Source organism: Meriones unguiculatus, chromosome 8 (assembly GCF_030254825.1).
Source record: "Meriones unguiculatus strain TT.TT164.6M chromosome 8, Bangor_MerUng_6.1, whole genome shotgun sequence".
NCBI lineage: Eukaryota > Metazoa > Chordata > Mammalia > Rodentia > Muridae > Meriones > Meriones unguiculatus.
In genome coordinates this window covers 69805710-69822401 of record NC_083356.1, presented here as the reverse complement: position 1 = coordinate 69822401, position 16692 = coordinate 69805710, and the positions used below count along the sequence as shown (strand labels likewise).

The window sequence follows — 16692 nt, the reverse complement described above, 5'->3', positions numbered from 1 at the left end:
TGTCTAGCCTGCTCAACCGCCCTGCTCCCTGGGGCTCAACAAGCAGGGACTATGTCCCTGCCTATCAGCAGACACCCAACACATCCCAGTGCTCATCACACAGTCAGCCAACGGAGAGGGGCTACCTGAAGAGTACCGTATTTGTCTTAAAATGAGGGACTGAACCAGGACTGATGTCATCCCAGGACTTTGGAGGATGAACCAGGAAGATCCTGAGTTTAAGGCCAACTTGGGCTACACAGAAAGTTCTAGGCCAGCCTGAGCTGCCAGGTTAGATCCTGCCACAGTAAACAAAATAAGGCGAGGTACCAGGACACAAGGACAGGAGGAATGTCTAGGTTTCTGTTCAAGTCTTTCTGATACCCAGACAGATATGTCAAGGTGTCCAGAAGAGTGAGGGGAAAGATGATGCTCACAGGCCTGAGCATGGACTGCTTGGAGCACACGGTCCCTTGGGGTGGTAGGCGTGGTTAAAGCCCACTCCTGGTGCACACCACACAGGTGTGGTTTTGTGCACGGCTGAAGGGGCCTGTTTGTTTCCCAGCTGGTCTGCCTCCTGTGACAGTATCCGCTCCCACCTGACCGCTATTACTTCCATCCATCCCCTGGCCTGGCTGAAGCCTTCCCCTTTTCCAAAGCCCTCCTGACTTACTGATTCAAATGGACTCAGCTCTCACTCTACTTATATCTGTTCCCACCCACTCTTTCCAAGCCCTCCACCCAGATCCAGGGTCGGACCAAGTATCAAACCAGAGACCCATGACTACGCTCAGTGGTTGACTGGATCCTTAGCTACAGAAATGAGAAGCCCTGGGAGATGCTAGAGGCAGAGGCACCTCTGTGGTGCATGGGGTCCTGCCTCAGCCTCAGCCCCAAGTAAAAGCTCTAACAGTGCTAGTCACAGCCACAACTTAGCTCCAACTCTAGTCCTAGCCCGATCCCAGCCCCAGATATGGTGTCAGACCCAGCCTCTGTCTAGTCCCAATCTCAGCTGTCAACTGTGTTTCTTCCTGGCCATGCACCCTTGGCAAGTGACATTGGTCCAGGAACTGATTTCTTGTCCTGCAAAATGAGGTTACTGACTCCAGTTCCAGGAATGATGGTGAGGCTTTAGTAGGGTGTCAAGGGCATTCGCCTTTGTACTGTGAAGGCTTAAATTGTCACCATGCCAGTGTCAATGGCAAATAAACTGAGATATCTTGGGCAACAGGGTTTCCCAATGACACACAGCTGGTAAGGACGAGAAGCAGCTCTGCTCAGGCCTCCTTCCTCCTGCCTTCTGGTATGTGGCCCTCACCAGAGCCATGAATTCATTTACTGGGTACCCCATGGTAAGGCCTCTCCTCAGGCAATCCAGGGGAGGGCTTCATCCTGAGGTGCAGGTGCAGGGAGAGCTATCCATAGTCCCTGTATGCAAGAGGAAGTCTTGGCTTGACAGAACACTTTCCCAGCATGCAGGAAAACCCGAGTTCAACCTTCATGAACTGGGGATGGTAATACATATCTTAACCCCAGCGCTCAGGAGGCAGAGACAAGAGGATCAGAAGTTCAAGGTCATCTTTGGCCAGCCTGGGAAATGTGAGACCCTGTGAAATCCATCCATCCATCCATCCCCAGGAGATGATGGTGTACTACCATCCCAACCCCATGCTTGGCTTCTTTGGTTAGCACAGGGTTTTTTGAGTGTTGCCCCTGAGCTGACTGCACTGAACCCTCTTAGAGCTGGGGACCCACTCAGAAGCCAGCCACTAGGATATAGAGCCATAGAGCCCCAGGAAAACGTAGACAGACTATGGTCAGGGACTGGCTGGCAGTGTTTCCAGCAGGTAACAAGCTAGTGGATAGGGTGCCGGATAACGGGAGCACTGGCTGGATGTGTCTTATTCAGTTACTGCCCCCAGCTACCCAGGACCTGAGCCTCCTGGGTTAAGTGTAATTTTCTTCCTGCCCAGAACAGTGCCTGGTATGCAGTGAGCCTCCATTCTAAGTGGATGTGAAGCTTCTCGTGGTGGTAGATTAAAGGCCACAGTGCAGGGGCCAAGGCCAAGGTATAGCCAAACCTTCTGCTTTTTACAAGACTGATGACCTCACAGTTGCCACCACGTATGGCAGCCGCTAATGCAGTGCTGCAGGGTAGCCGAGGGAGGATGGAGCAGGAAGCAAGTACTAGGACTGTGAGGACAGCCCAGAATGCCCCAGTCTTGGCATAATTACATGGCTTTGTGTGGATGCTGAGGAAGCCTACATGCTGGTGCAGAGCTATGAGTCCCTGAGCCAGGCCCTCTCGGTGGACTCATTTCCTGAAAGGCATGGGGGACAGTGTCCAGTGGCTCTCTCAACCCTGTTCCGCACATGTTTTGCCAGCCACTCTGCACTCAGGGCCCTTCACAGAGGAGTCCTCAGCACAGCCCAGAGTTCCTGGCTGAGGTCAGAGTTCTGAGCTGTGCTGCCAGCTAGGGTTTGGGGGTTTTCTTGCATCCCCAGGACTGTCAAGCAGAGGTAGTAGGGCAGGCAGAGGCCTAATAAAGGCAACATGAGTTGGTGTGTCTGGTCCAAAAGCCCAGTTGGCTCAAGTAAGCCGAGGGAGTGGACCTGGTCCATAGCTCACTATCCATCTTAGACTAGGACAGGGGAGACTAACAGGATGGATGCCCACCCAGCTTGGACGCAATTGCTCTAACCTTTCCTTGCCCACCAAGTTGATACCCTTCCTTTCTACAGCCATCATACACAGGGGTCAGGAACCAGGTCCGTCACCAGCCCTGGAGAACTCACATCATTGAGTGCTTGGGGTGCAGCCACAGGGGTCTCAGGGCCCCTCTTTAGGTCAGTGAGGGCTAAAAATGGGACCTGAATGTGAGGCACCTGGACTTAGCCCATGGCTGTGCTTGCACCCTCCTTTGCTCTTCTCTTTGTGAAAGTGTTCCAGCCATACATAACATGCTGTGGGCATGAGCAGAGTACTGGACATGACCCATGGTTGAAAGATGGGATGCTGATTGTGCTAGTCATCTGGGCCTGGCACTCCCTCGCCCCACCTCACCCACATTCCAGGCTGGAACCAAGAGTTAGGCTGAGCTCTTGGGAGAGGAAGTTGCAATTAAAAAACAAACAAACAAGGAAACAAAACCAGAAAGCTAACAGCAGCAAAAAGGTTTTTGAAAGCTGAACTCGGCACTTGTTTTTTAAGGGGAAGGTGGGAGCTCTCTTGACTGGGAACAGGCAGCTGAGGACTGTGGCTGCAGAGGTTAGATCCCATCCTCAGACTAGGTGCTACTGCTACACTGCATGCTACCGTACTGCCCCCTTGTGGCCGGAGGACTGCCAACAGGTGGGAAGCCAGTTTTGTTTGTCTTTCCTGGGGTGGAGTTGGAGATGAGGGGAGAGTGTACCCATGTCCTCACACCTGCAGGTAGCTGGACCTGGGGGTGAGGAAGACATCCATTCTGGGTAGCTTGCTTACCCTCAGTCACCAGTATCGTTCCTGTGTGACTGTGTGTGATTTTCCAGTTCCGACCTGTGCTACTTCTTGTGTACAGAATAGACTAATAACAGCTCTGTCCGGATGCCCAGGGGACCGCAGGAGGTGGTGGAGGATATGACATCTCTCCTGGTGTCTAGAGTAACTACGGGGTGTGTGTTTACTAAGAGGCACTGGGAATACAGCCAGGATGTTTGAGTGAGGCGATGACCTGTGAGGGTTTGGGAAGTTCAGTGGTACAACACATTGGCAAGATCAGAGGCCCAGGCTGGGTGATTGTTCATGCCTGGGATGTTTCTGAGCATCTTCCTGCTGAAGAGTGGCTATATTAACTTGGTTAGAATCAGCAAGATTGGCAGTTGAAGAGCCAGTCTCAGAGATGGGGGCCAACTGCATGCATGTTCTTGGACAGGCGTGTGACTGTTTCAGAGCACCGGGAGCTGGGAGGGGGACCTCTGAGAACTCTGAGCAGCAGGTAAGCTCAGCCCCAGAAACCTGTCTGTGGGAGGTTGAATGAAAATGTCCCTATAGAGTCATAGGGAATGGCACTGTCGGGAGGTGTGGCCTTGTTGGAGTAGGTGTTGTTGGAGGAAGTGTATCACTGGGGGTGGGCTTTGGAGTCCCAGAAGCTCAAGCCAGGCCTAGTGTGTCTCATTCTCTTCCTGCTGCCTGTGAATCCGGATGTAGAACTCTCAGCTACCTCTCCAGCACCACGTCTACCTGCATGCTGCCATGCTCCCTGCCATGATGATAATGGACTAAACCTCTGAACTAAAAGCCAGCCCCAGTTACATGCTTTCCTTTATAAGAATTTCCTTGGTTATGGGGTCTCTTCACTGCAAAAGAGGCCCTAACTGAGACACTGTCCCTTACTGTGCTCCCCATGCACTTCCTCCTACCCATTTAGCCTGCAGGCAGTTCACCCCTCACTGAGGCAAAGATGCTTCTTTAGTGGGGCAGAGCCACCCTTCTCTACAGGAGGGAGGGAGCTCTACCCTCTTATGCCCCTTGGCTCAGCCCCTGAGCTTCACTTCGGTCACAGCCCACAGTAGCCTGATCCTCAGCCTGAGGCCACAGCTCCAGGCTTGACTGCCAGTGTGGCTCAGCCCAAGGAGAAAACATCTCACTTTTCCCCCGATTGTGTGCAAAGGGGGATCAGGTGGGAATAGGCTCAAGGTTTCCCACTAGGTCATGTCTTTTACTTTTTTTTATACACTCACGAGAGCACACGCGTGTGCGCACGTGCATGCGTGTGTGTGTGTGATTAACATTGTGTCTCTCTTATTTCTTGAGACACTGAACCTTCAGTTTGCTGATTCCCCCAGACTATCTGGCTAGCTCCCTCCCGGCACTGGGACTATACACCGAGCCACCACACATGGGCTTCCACGTAAGTACTGGGGACCAAACTCTGGTCCTCCTGCTTTCACAGCAAGCACGTTACCCGTGGAGCCATCTTTCCAGCCCTCAAGTTTTCCTCTTGCTCTCCCCCTTCCTCCTCCTGTTCTCTCCATCTCTCTCTGTCTCACAGAGACCCAAGAGAAGGACATAAAGGCCCCAGTCTAGAAAACTGAGTCCTAGATCAGTTTGTCTAGGCTGGCTCCTGGAGTAAACTCACCAAAGCAGGGACCAGTAGGCTTCAGTCATGCTCCTGAGGCCAGCAACCACCCAGTCAAGGAGCCAGCACAGCCCTCAGCCACAACATCATTTCCTTTGTACCCTGCCTAACCAGCATTCACTCTCTCTGAACCCAAGCCTGGGCCCTTTACTGTGGCTCTGGGATGGGAGTGGGTTCTCTGGGGTTCAGGCAGAATGTAGGATCTTTCCATGAGCCTTGAGGAATCCCAGCTGGGGAGGGATCTCAAGAAGTGGAGAAGCTCAGCTCCCTCCTGTTTCCCGATTCCCTCTCAGCCTGGGCTTCTCCAGGTTGTACTCTCACCCTGGATATGCCTGGCTTCTTCTCTGCTCCATCTTCATCCCCTAATAGGCTGTCCTGCAGGCTCTGAGCCACTCCCATATGGGTGGGGACAGGGCTTCTGCCTTGGGAATCCTCTGTCTGTGCAGCTCTTTGGCTTTACATCAGTTGGAGCAGGTCAGCATGTGGCCTTCCAGAGTGGACTCCGAAAGACTTTGAGCTCCAGGAAGGCCCTTCCAGGTATATAGTTTCAGAGTCCCTGTGTATCAGAATCTACTTGCTCAGTGGATGGTTTTACCCTTCTGGCCCATTTATTCCTACAGAATGTGTCAGGTCATCTCTGCAAAGCAATATGTGGAGGCCTGGGGTGAATCTGCTACGAAGGGGGAGCCTAGGGTGAAATGAGCTCAGCCCACCAGACATGGCTCGGCTCAGTGGTCTGGGGCTCACTGAGCTATTTATTTGGCTAGAGTCCAAGAAGACCTTCCACCTAGGACCCCCTGGAGATGGCTGGTAGAATGTATGTGTCCCCATGCTTCTTCTGGAGGACCCTTTGGGAGTGCAAGCCACCAAACAGGCAAGCTCAGGGCAGCCCTGTGTTTCCTGAGTCACCATCTCCCTAACCAACCCTACTCTAGGTGCATTAATCCCCTTGAGTTGTGAGATATTCTGGGGGTCTTCTACAGATAAGCCCCTGGAAACCTTCCTGGGCCCTGGGGGCACTCATGGGGCTTAGTGCTGCCAGGGGGACACATTCCAACCTTGCTGGCAGCTGCCCTCCAGCCAGCCGTCTCCTGTCAGCCCTCCCCTTGTGGTGGGCTCTGGTTAGTGTCTCTGAGACCAATCCAGCCACACAGAGCTGCTGAACGCTTTCCCATCTATTTATTATTGAACGAACGCAGGAATCTGGGAGCCTGCAGAGCGTGAAATTGGGAACAAATGCAGAGGAGGTCTAGACAGGAACCCTGCAAGCCATTCTCCGCGCACTCAGGACCGCAGGGCCCTTGGGCTTCCAGGTAGCAGAAATACTTGTAACCAGACAGATGTGTTTGGGGGAGGGAAAGGGTTCTGAGTCCCCATAAGCCCTTGCCCAGACTCTGGCAAGGAAAAGAGGCAGTGAGGCAGCCAGCCTGGATTTCCAGACAGAGCAATGCTCCCTATCCCAGCCTCAGTTTCTCCATCTACAAGTGAACAGTAGCAGGGCCCTCACTGGGTTGGAAGAGACCCTCATTAAACTAGCAAGTCTCAGGGTCTCATGCTGCGCCACCATGGCCCAGGCAGCTGTGTGCTAGGCTATCAATTCTGGTGCCCTGTGGTGTTGAAAGTCCTTGGGCACAGTGAGGCTGGCCCAGAGCACCAGCCTTCACAAAACCTTCCTGTGTGCCCTGTATCCTGTGAGGCACTGGCTGGAGTTACAAGCCGAGCGCAAAAGCCTTCAAAGGCTAGAAGGCAAAGTGGGCTCAGTGAGGAGAGCAGAGAAAGGAGTGGGTTAAAGGAGTCCAGATGCATAGTCCAGATGGCAGCTACGTGGGGGGCTCCTGCCAGAGGAGGGAGCTCACGGGAGGAGGCAGGTGGAGGCGTCTGGTTCTGCTGCCAGGTGTTTCCTGCCTTGTCCCAGCCCCCGACAACAGGAGCTTGTAACATGGCTATTCTCCAGGCAGGCTGCCTAGACATGGGTTATGGGAAACACGCTGTCACTCACCAGACCCCTACCCCCCCTCACAGATTCCAAAAATGGGTGGAGGGTCCACAGAGTGGCACCATCTCACATTCTGTCCCTGAAGAAATCAGGATGGGGATGGGGAGCACGTGTTTATAAGGCCGTAAACCGGTTTATGGTCCCAGGGGGGCAATCAACAGTTTAGCAAGAGCCTTGCCAAATTGCAGTGGCTGGCATAAGAAGACTGCAGAATTGCCTTGGGATTTCAGACAGGCTGTAGGGTGGTCTCTGCCAGGTTGTCCTGGGCCCCTCAGACTCTTTTCCTCCTCTCCATCCCTCAAGGACCAGAAGCCTCCTCTTCCTCCTCTAGAAAGTTCCCTGGCTCCTCCTCCCAGTGGGTACAACCTAGCTCCATCACTGAGCCTCAAAGCCTTCCTGGTCTTTTAGGTTCCCAGGTTAGCTTTTCTCAGAACCTGTTGGGAAACCTCTCCAGGCAAGAACAAATGAACCAGAAGCCCTTTCCCTGCCACCTTGGCTCAGTGCTAAGGTACTTCTTCCATTCATGGCCCTCACATTTGGTTTATATTAAATCACCAAGACCCCTGGCAGGTTAGTTTTTTAAAAAAAAAAAAATCAAACAATGTGGAGTAGAGGGAAGCCTTTAGATAAACTGTACCAAGTCAGCATTGCAGATGAAGGAGCTGGGACCCAGGAGAAGGCCTCTGACCAGTGGTGGGGTAGAGGGTGCAGCTGTGGAAAGTCCCAGCCCTTGAGGATAGGGAAGAACTTAAGGGCAGTGGGGTGAGGTGGAAGGAAGTGGCCTCTGGTCCATACCCTCCTTTCATCGACTGAAAACATGGATCATGGTTCCTTCTGGTGTTTTTCAAATATGTGCTACACACTGAAGAAATTCAGGAAGGCTTTCTGGATTAAGCAAACATATGTTGGGCTTTGATGGAGGCGGAAGTGTGAGAAAAGGGTATCCCAGAGGGAAAGCAGGTGGATAGAGCCAAGGGAGGTCTGGTCACCCCTAGACTGTTGGTAGTTAACTATAGATGATGTCAGGCTGGATGTGAGCAAAGCTGCCAGTGGCCTGTGTGGCTGTGCTGGGCCAGCCCTAGGACCTGGCGCCCATTGTGGGTGCGTGTGTATCTGCAAAGCGATGCTGAGCCACTCCAGCTGGATGGCCTGGGTGTTGGAGCAGCGGCTGCTGACAGCCCTGGGCACCTGGCCTGAGCTGGCACCCTTCCCACCATGCCGCCAGGCTGCCTGCCGCTGGAGAGGACCCAGGCCCCAAGGAACAGCAAAAAGCAGCCTGGGTCCTGAGGGCCAAGCGAGGGATGTGTCTCTCAGACCTGGGAGAGGCTCTATTGTGAGTGCGGCCAGATCCCTCGGAGTCCCACCCGAAGAAGGACTCATGCCTATAGTATGACATCATCCTGCCCCCCACAGAATCATCCGTGTTTCCCTAGCCTTCCAAGAGAGGAAACTGAGGCATGAGGCATTTGGGCCTGTCTGGTGACTGACTGGGGAAGAGCTGGGCTGTCATTCAGGTTTTGTGTACATTGTATGGAGCATCCCTTTCCCTGTCCTGAGGAGGCCCCTCAGCCCTGCCATGCCTCTTGTGAGCCCTCTCCTTCCCTCAGCTCCAACCCTGCATCCATGGGGCACCCTTGACTGGGGCATACGCTGCGCATGGAATTCAGCTCCAGCCCTGTGGCTGCAATGAGCCTGCACATGAGGTGGTGGGGTGGGTCATTGCATTGCATTGAATCTTGCCATTCAGGGCACTGAAGTCCAGCTTGCTAGCCACTTGCCTCTGCTTTGGCTTCTCTGAATGCAACAAGTTCCCATCGGTATGGTGGCCCATGGGGCTATCTATGTGTCCTGGGTGTGAGCAGCAGAAACCCACTTAAAGAGGCATCTTTACAGGCTCAGAGGGTCCTAGAGACTGCATCAGGACATTCCCAAATCGTGTCTATTTCTTCCTCTCTGCAGCTCCTTCTGCTCTCCACAAATGCCAGCCCTTGCTCCATGTGCTTTACGAAGGCCGTTGACCAGCAGGGACCATCAGATTTCCTAATTCCATTGTTTGGTTTGGTCCACCTCCCAGGTGGTCCCTTCTCAGTCCTCTTCCTACGGCATCAGGGTTCCAACGTCTACCACACCCTTTCCAGCTTCTCTGACCACTAAGGAGGGCTTTGGGGGAATCTCTTTAGTGAGCCAGAAAATCAGTGTTTCTTGCACCCCAACAGAGGGAGAGCAGGGTGGTTGAGTCCGGTGGCCACAGTGACTGCCTGTTTGGGGTCACCCTACTGTGAGAAGCATGCCACGTACCTGGACAGCCCTCCAGCCACCTCTACTGTATGCCTGCTCCCAGATCCTGCTCTGCAGGCTTGCAGCCCTAGCAAGGCCAGCTAGCCAGCCGGCCCCAGCCTCCTGAGAGGCCAAGAGGGGCTGGAGCCACCAGGCAGCATGCCCAGGAATGTGTAGGGTCCCTGGGGCTCCTTCTCTGTGCCTTCAGCATGTCTGCACCCCATTGTCTCGCACTTTGGGGCTGTCTGGACTTGCCTGTATTTGGAGTTGTCCCTGTGTCTGACTGTATCTCTTGCCTTGTTGCTCTGGGTCTGTCTGGACCTGCCTGTCATCTGTCTGTCCATCTGTCTTCTGGGGTCTGTCTTCCAGTCCCAGCCTTGCCTCTGGCTTACAGCATGGCCTGAGCAAGACTCTCCGTGACAGTACATGTCCATGTCTCCTCCATCTGTACCCAGACCCCCCGTTTGACCCTGCTGAGACACCTGACCTTCCCAAGTCCAGCTGCAAAGTATGTGGCAACACCTCACACACACCCTCCACACCTGGACCCAGAGAGTTGAAAGCAAAACACCCGTCTGTCAATCGCTGTCATGCACGCCTGGAAGAAAATTAACGAACCCAAATCCCAGCAAGGCTTTGGCCAGGTTTAACAGAGATTTGGAAACATATGCACCTCAGGGAATTTCCTTGTAAGTTTCTGTGACAGCAAAAGGTGGTCAACGGTGTCTGTAGGGTCCAGCTGGGTGATCTTAGGCTTTTCTACCTAAAGGAGCATGGCCTGGGTGTGAGGAGACCAGGCAAGCCCCACAATGGATCCAAAGGGCTCCCTAAGACTGTAGCACTGGGCCAGACTGCTGCATAAAGCGAACGAAGGAGCAGAATGACTTGACAGCAGCGTCTTTCTTTGAGAAGAGAATGGAAAAGTGTGTGTGTGCTTAGGATGAGACCATGAAAGGAGAAATGCAGACCTAAAACAGATCATTGCTTCCGGGGCAGAGCAGAGGCTGGGAGGGAGGGAGAGAGGGAGAGAGGGAGGGAGGGAGGGAGGGAGGGAGGGAGGGAGGGAGGGAGGGAGGGAGGAAGGAAGGAAGGAAAGAAAAAAGGGCTTTAAATGCACCTGGATTTATGCTGTGGTCTGTAGAAACAAGCACTTTCTATTATTGTAAAGCAATTTTTAATTAAATTTTAGATTAAAAGCAAATGAGAAGAAAAATGAACCTGAATGTGGAGTTGGTGGGGAACCACTGTTAAGAATTATTTGTGGTGACTTTGAAAGTCTACTCCATCCCCTAGGAGCAAACACAGAGAGAGATAAACAGCAGACTTTCAGAAGGCTTCACTGGGGATAATAACACGTCATTTCAAAATTGCTACAGATACAAGGGGAAAAGCAAGTTAAATTCAGGTTATTAAAAGAGAAGTAAAAGCAGAATCCCAAAGTTTAAGTGAAAATATCAACAGGAACTCATGCTTTAGGTTTCCACTTCTGAAAATGGTACCTGCCTGCAGTCTCGGCACTTGGAAAGTAGAATCAGAAGGACTGGGGTGGGGGTCGGGGGATTGAGCTTGGTCTGCATGAGGCTGCACCTCGAAAACAGTAAGACCAAAGTGGTTGAGCTGTGGGGTGGTTGAGTGGGTAAGAACTGTGCACCCATGAGTTTGGAATCCCTGCACCCATGTAAAATGCCAGGGGCATGGCCATGCACCTGTAGCCTCAGCACTGGTGGTGGGGGCTGGAGATGGGAGATTGCTTTGTCTTGCTCCCCAGCCTCACAAATAGTGAGCGCCAGCCAGGTTCAGTGAGCAACCCTGTCTAAAGGAAACGAGGCACTTACACAAATTAATAAATGAGTTAGTTCATAATAATAGGTCCCCATGCTCTGGTTGCTGTGAACATTGAGACGGTGAGGACCCTCCTGTCAAACTCCATCAAGTGCTCGTGAGGCCACTGGGGTGACACAGCAGCAGCCGTGGAGAGGCCTCCAATCCACGGCCCCACTCAGCCAGCGTGAACACTGACTGCAGAATAATGGCTGTGATAGACAGAAACACGTCCCTCAGGGGCGCTGCAGTGGGCCTCAGACACAGGGAGCCAGGTCTCCTCTAGAAAGTGATGGAGTAAGAACTGGGCATGGGCGTCTTCTTCGGATGAGGCTTTGCACAAGCTCAGCAAGCTCTTTGTAACTTTATCTGGCAGAACCTGAGTAAACAATGTGAGAGAAATGAAACTTTGGGGAAATCGGTGTTTTGTACTTGCTGTACAATAGCTAGGTGACAGTCAGGAGGGAAATCCCATGATAGAAGAACTGGACTGAACCATTGTCAACACAACATCCAAGGAAGAGGAACAAACTCAGGCCTTGAAGGTGATGCGTCAGAAGGCCAGCTTAGTGTCAAATAGCCATGACAAGGAGACATGCCAACTCTAACACAGAAAATTCTGTGAGATAAACAATTCCCTTTCTTTTCTAGCCACATGGAATGGAGAACAATTAAGAGCTAAGGCTTTCTGGAATGAAAGGTTCTAACACAAGTTGGTCCTAATGTGTGCAGATCCACTGTAAGGACAGCGCCTCAGAGGATGGGAAAGCCAAGCAGAGGATGGGGAGGCCAAGCAGAGAGGAGGCATTTTCTGTCCTCTCAGAGTCCCCCCTGTTTATGGGTAGATCGATGTATGCTAGCTTTCCTTTGAAGTATTCCATGTCATTTCCCATACTCCTCACAAAACCAGGAAGTCTTAGGAGTGGAGATGGGCTTGCCCAGGTTATAGAGGGCTAGTCAGGGGAGGCCCTGAAAGACAGAAGGGCTGTGGGAAGCTAGTAAGTCTTTAGCTGACACAGGCCATAATGGGAATGGTCACCCTGCAAAAGAGGCCCGAGGGAGAGTGTGTGTCCTGAGGCTGCGGCTGGGATCAGCACAGGCTCTGTGGAGACGAGCCCTGCAAGCGGCACACTGAGGCTGGACGCTCCTTCTAATGAAGAGCTCATGCCATCAAGGCTGTGGAAGTCTGTCTTCTAAGCCTTTATCCTGAAAAAGTCATCAAGGTTGGTTTTGCAACATCGGGGGCCTCTCCATCACTTTCCCTTAATGTCACTGTGTTGCAGAATATATATTAGACTCTAAAGGGCTTCTCCACCACAGCTAGTTCCCAAATTGAGACAGAGACCTTTCAGAGTTATAAAAGCTTTAAGGCGCAGTAACTGGGCCTCTCAGCTGTTTTGCTGTTTCCAAGCTACACATCCCAAGTCACTTGCCATGATTGTTCCTGCCTGGGCTGCGTCTGTTCCATCAGGGCAGCCCTTGTGGCCATGTGCTCACACTACGCTATGTCCCTACTGTCCTGAGGCAACTTCCTTCTCTCCGGCTTCCCTTTCCTCTGCTTCCTCTCTCTCTCTCTTCCTCCCAGTGCCATGACCCCAAGCGCAGGAACCTAAGTTCTGCCTACTTCTCTTTTGCCTAGTTACAGGCTTCAGCAACTTTATTAGCCAATCAACTTTAAATTAGGTAGAGCAAGGTTTACATAACAAAGCCCGGTGTATGCTTGACAGCCATCTTGGGGGCTGATAATTACCACTACACAGTACTAGACCAATTTCCAACATCACTGGGAATATATTTTTCTAAATATAAATTTCCTGAATAAAAATAATTTGTTTGTTTCAGTCTCATGAGATGAAACAGTTCTGGAAAGAAAACCTATGTGTGGTATTAAAACTGGACACTTAATGGTGAAGATAGGACTGGAGAGATGGCACACTCAAAAAAGCCTTTTATGTTCAAACAGAAGGACCTGAGTTTTATCTCCCATGCCACCCCCTCACACAAAGCCAGGTGTGGTGTGCACATTAGTAGTCCCAGCAATGGGGAGGTGCAGAGAAGTGGATGGGGGGCATGAGCAGGTGGGGTGTGGGGGCAGGGTTGGGGCACGCTGGCCAGCCATTTCAACTACTTGGCAAATGCCAAGCCAATGACAGAACCTGTCAAAACAAAATAAAACCAAACAGTGCCACACCCCACACTCAGCCCCCTACACACCAGAGGCCGTCAAGAAGGCTCAGTGGGTGGAGACCCTTGTGGCCAAGCCTGACAACCCAAGTTCCATCTGGGACACACATGGTAGGAGAGAGCTGACTCCCAAATACACACAAATAAATAGATGTTATAAAAATTAAGTCAAAAAAACAAAACAAAATGGACAGCTCCTAATAAAAACTGTTGGAGGTGGACCTCTGGCCTCCACACACATGGCACATACACACACACACATACACACACACACACACATACACACACACACACACACTAATACAGAGCTATGCACGGCTACACTGAAACAGTAAAGATGGTAAATTTATGTGTTATGCATTTTGCCACCATTAAATATGTAACAGGGATTGTCTGTGTTAAGTGGTGTGATATGTCAGAAATTGTACTACAGAAGAAAATGTGTAAATATGGAAAAATAGGCAAAGAGCCAGATAGGCCGGGTCTGAAGTCAGCATTTGGCTGAATTGGGTTTGGCACTTACTTTTTGTTTGTTTTTGAGACAAGGTCTCGTATATTCCAGGCTGACCTTAGACTTGCTGTGTTGCTGGAGTTGACTTTGAACTCCTGATCCTCCTGCCTCCACAGGTATGTGATCACAGGTATGTGCCACCATGCCCTGCTTTGGGTACATTTTTCTTTAAAGTGGGAGTGTCAGGCTAGGCTGGAAGGAAGAGTATTACAGCTTTGCTTTTGGACTAGGAAGATGGCTCAGCCAGTAAAGTGCTTACCTTGCAGGCACAAGGATCCGAGTTCCACTTCCCCATTTCTGGGGAATCAAAGACAAGAACTCATTGGCCATCCAAACTAGCCCGTCTGTGAGCTTCAGGCTCAGGAGATCTGTCTCCAAAAGTAAGGTAGAAATCGCTGGAGGAAGGACACCTGGGCTGAGGTTGGCCTGTGGCCTCCACATTCACGTATCATGTGCACACATGTGCAAAGACGCTGTACAGAGACACGTACAACAAGAGACAGAGATGGACAGACAGAGATAGAGATAGAGACAGACTAGTTAAGGTCAGGTGCTGGATTGATGATGGCTCCGTGGTTAAGGATACCAGCAGCTCTTCCAAAGGACCTGGTTCTCTGAACCCACATTGCAGCTCACAGCAATCCAAGTCCCAGGGCAATCCAATGCTTTCTTCTAGCCACCATGAGCACAGCCTTCATGGTGTGCAGACAAAAACCCATACACATAAAAATTAAAACAAACCTCAGTGTCAGCAGACACCTTTTGCAAATGGGGAAACGGGCTAAGAGGAGGGCTCGGAGGCTTGGGTCTCTTCCTGCCTGCCGCATTCAAGGCTGATATCTGGTCTGTGGTGTGCACATTCTAGGGTGTTTCCTTCTCCCCTCCCTCTGGTCTTGTGGAGTAGGGTAGTGGCTGTTGCGTAGACATGCTAACAATGCTGCAGCCTGTGCTATCTGTTGCAGGCTGTTGATGGAGAGGTGGGCGGATGACAGCCGGGACTGTGGTCATCACTGGGGGCATCTTGGCAACTGTGATTCTGCTCTGTATCATCGCTGTTCTGTGCTATTGTCGGCTTCAGGTACTACTCCCAAGGGGTGGGGAAGGGGATCTGGTTGGAATGGAATCTGAAGGGTGGCTTTGCAGAGGGAGCCCCCCAAAAACAGATAGGGCCAGGGTCCGGGATGGAGTGTAGGAGGGTATAGACAACTTCAGCGGAGATGCTCAGCAGTGCGGCTGGGGTATCTCTGTGCAGTTCAGTGGCCAGCTGCCCAACTCCCTCAGTGCTGAGGCTAAGGCTTAGAGACTGTCAAGGACTTAGCCAGTGGCACACAGCCACCATTTAGGAGAGCAGCAGTGCTAAGCACACTGCCTTCTGTCTCTGTCCCCACCTGAGCTTCAGAGGTTCCCCAGGCCCCATGCCTTCCTGAGAAGAGGGGGAGCCTGTGTGCAAGACGCACCCAGTGCCTATAACTCAACTGTAGGATCCGAAATGGCTTATCTATCTCTGCCACTTTCAGGTTTCTTAACTATCTATACCTCAGTTTACCTGCCTGCAAATTGGAAGTTAGAGTTACATTCCAGCTGTCTGGGCGAGATAGATAAGTGATGCATTGTAGGGACCTCCCCTACAAGTGGTCTTGGGGAGTGTCTGGTGGTGGTGGAGCAGGTGGGGGTGACTGAGCAGGGCCACCTTGTACTCTTGAGGGCCACCCCCCAGTCAACACTGGTGGACAATGCACGGTGGTCACCCGGCCCTCTGCCCACAGTATTACTGCTGCAAGAAGGACGAATCCGAGGAGGACGAGGAGGAGCCCGACTTCGCAGTGCACTCACACCTGCCGCCCCTGCATTCCAACCGCAGCCTTGTGCTGACCAACGGGCCTGCTCTCTACCCAGCTGCCACCACCTCTTTCAGCCAGAAGTCCCCGCAGGCCCGGGCCCTCTGCCGAAGCTGCTCCCACTACGAGCCGCCCAGCTTCTTCCTGCAGGAGCCAGACGACAGCGACTTTGAGGGTGTGCGCAACGGTGGAGGCCGAGTGGCTTACAGAAGCATCAGCCAGGAGGACGTGGAGCTGCCCCCCACAAGTTTCGGGGGCCTGCAGGCGCTCAACCCCAACCGCCTCTCTGCCATGCGTGAGGCCTTTTCCAGAAGCCGCAGCGTGAGCACCGACGTGTGACAGGCCTCCATTCTGCCCAGGCTCCCAGCCCTGGAGGGTCTTGAGATCATGGCAAGATCCCCATGGCACACCCTTGCCCAATGCCCAGACATCTGCTCAGCCAAGTCTATCCCTGTCCTAGGGGCTCCAGGGATGGGGAACTCCCAGGCCCTCTACAGGGATAAAGCCCAATGAACCAGATGTAGCAGCTGGGGGTAGGGACCACTGGCACAGGATGAGAGGCAGAGGACAAGAGGGTAAGGTGAGGCTATGTTGGGGCACAGGGGCCAGATCCTGTTTCCAGGAAGTGAGGAGATGTCAACCCCAGCAACTTGTCTGGCTCTGGTTTCGTGGTCTTAGCCTGTCACTCCCTCACCAGGCCTTGGGCTTCCTACCTGCTCAAGGGAGCATGGGCCTCACTGGCTGCCAGTGGCACTACAAGCGTAAACCTTCCTTAGAGACTGTGGACCAAATAAATATTCTGTCCCTTTCCCATCCCTCTTCCCACCCTCTCTCCATTTCGTCCCCCAGCCTCTCTGTCTCACACTCCTAGGTGCCAAGCATCTGCCCCAAGCTGGAGATGCCTGTTGCCCTAGCCTCCTGAAGATGGACAAGTTTCCCTATAGAAGGGATTGGTTAGAAGATAGT

At 52.4% G+C, this 16692-nt stretch overlaps 1 protein-coding gene across 3 annotated transcripts in view; it reads left to right on the top strand.

Annotated features, from left to right (window-relative positions):
* Window positions 1-16426, top strand: part of Fam163b (family with sequence similarity 163 member B) — a 29455-nt gene extending 13029 nt beyond the window's left edge. The window contains exons 1-3 of one of the 3 annotated variants that reach the window (XM_060389747.1): window positions 13934-14004; window positions 14851-14966; window positions 15655-16426. In XM_060389747.1, the coding sequence (XP_060245730.1) occupies window positions 14874-14966; window positions 15655-16065 (504 nt within the window). In that variant the 5' untranslated portion in view covers window positions 13934-14004; window positions 14851-14873 and the 3' untranslated portion in view covers window positions 16066-16426. Of the gene's footprint in view, window positions 1-13933; window positions 14005-14831; window positions 14967-15654 lie in introns of those variants that run through there. The other 2 variants (XM_060389746.1, XM_021651923.2) reach the window with 2 other exon arrangements.
* Window positions 16427-16692: the final 266 nt, after the last annotated feature.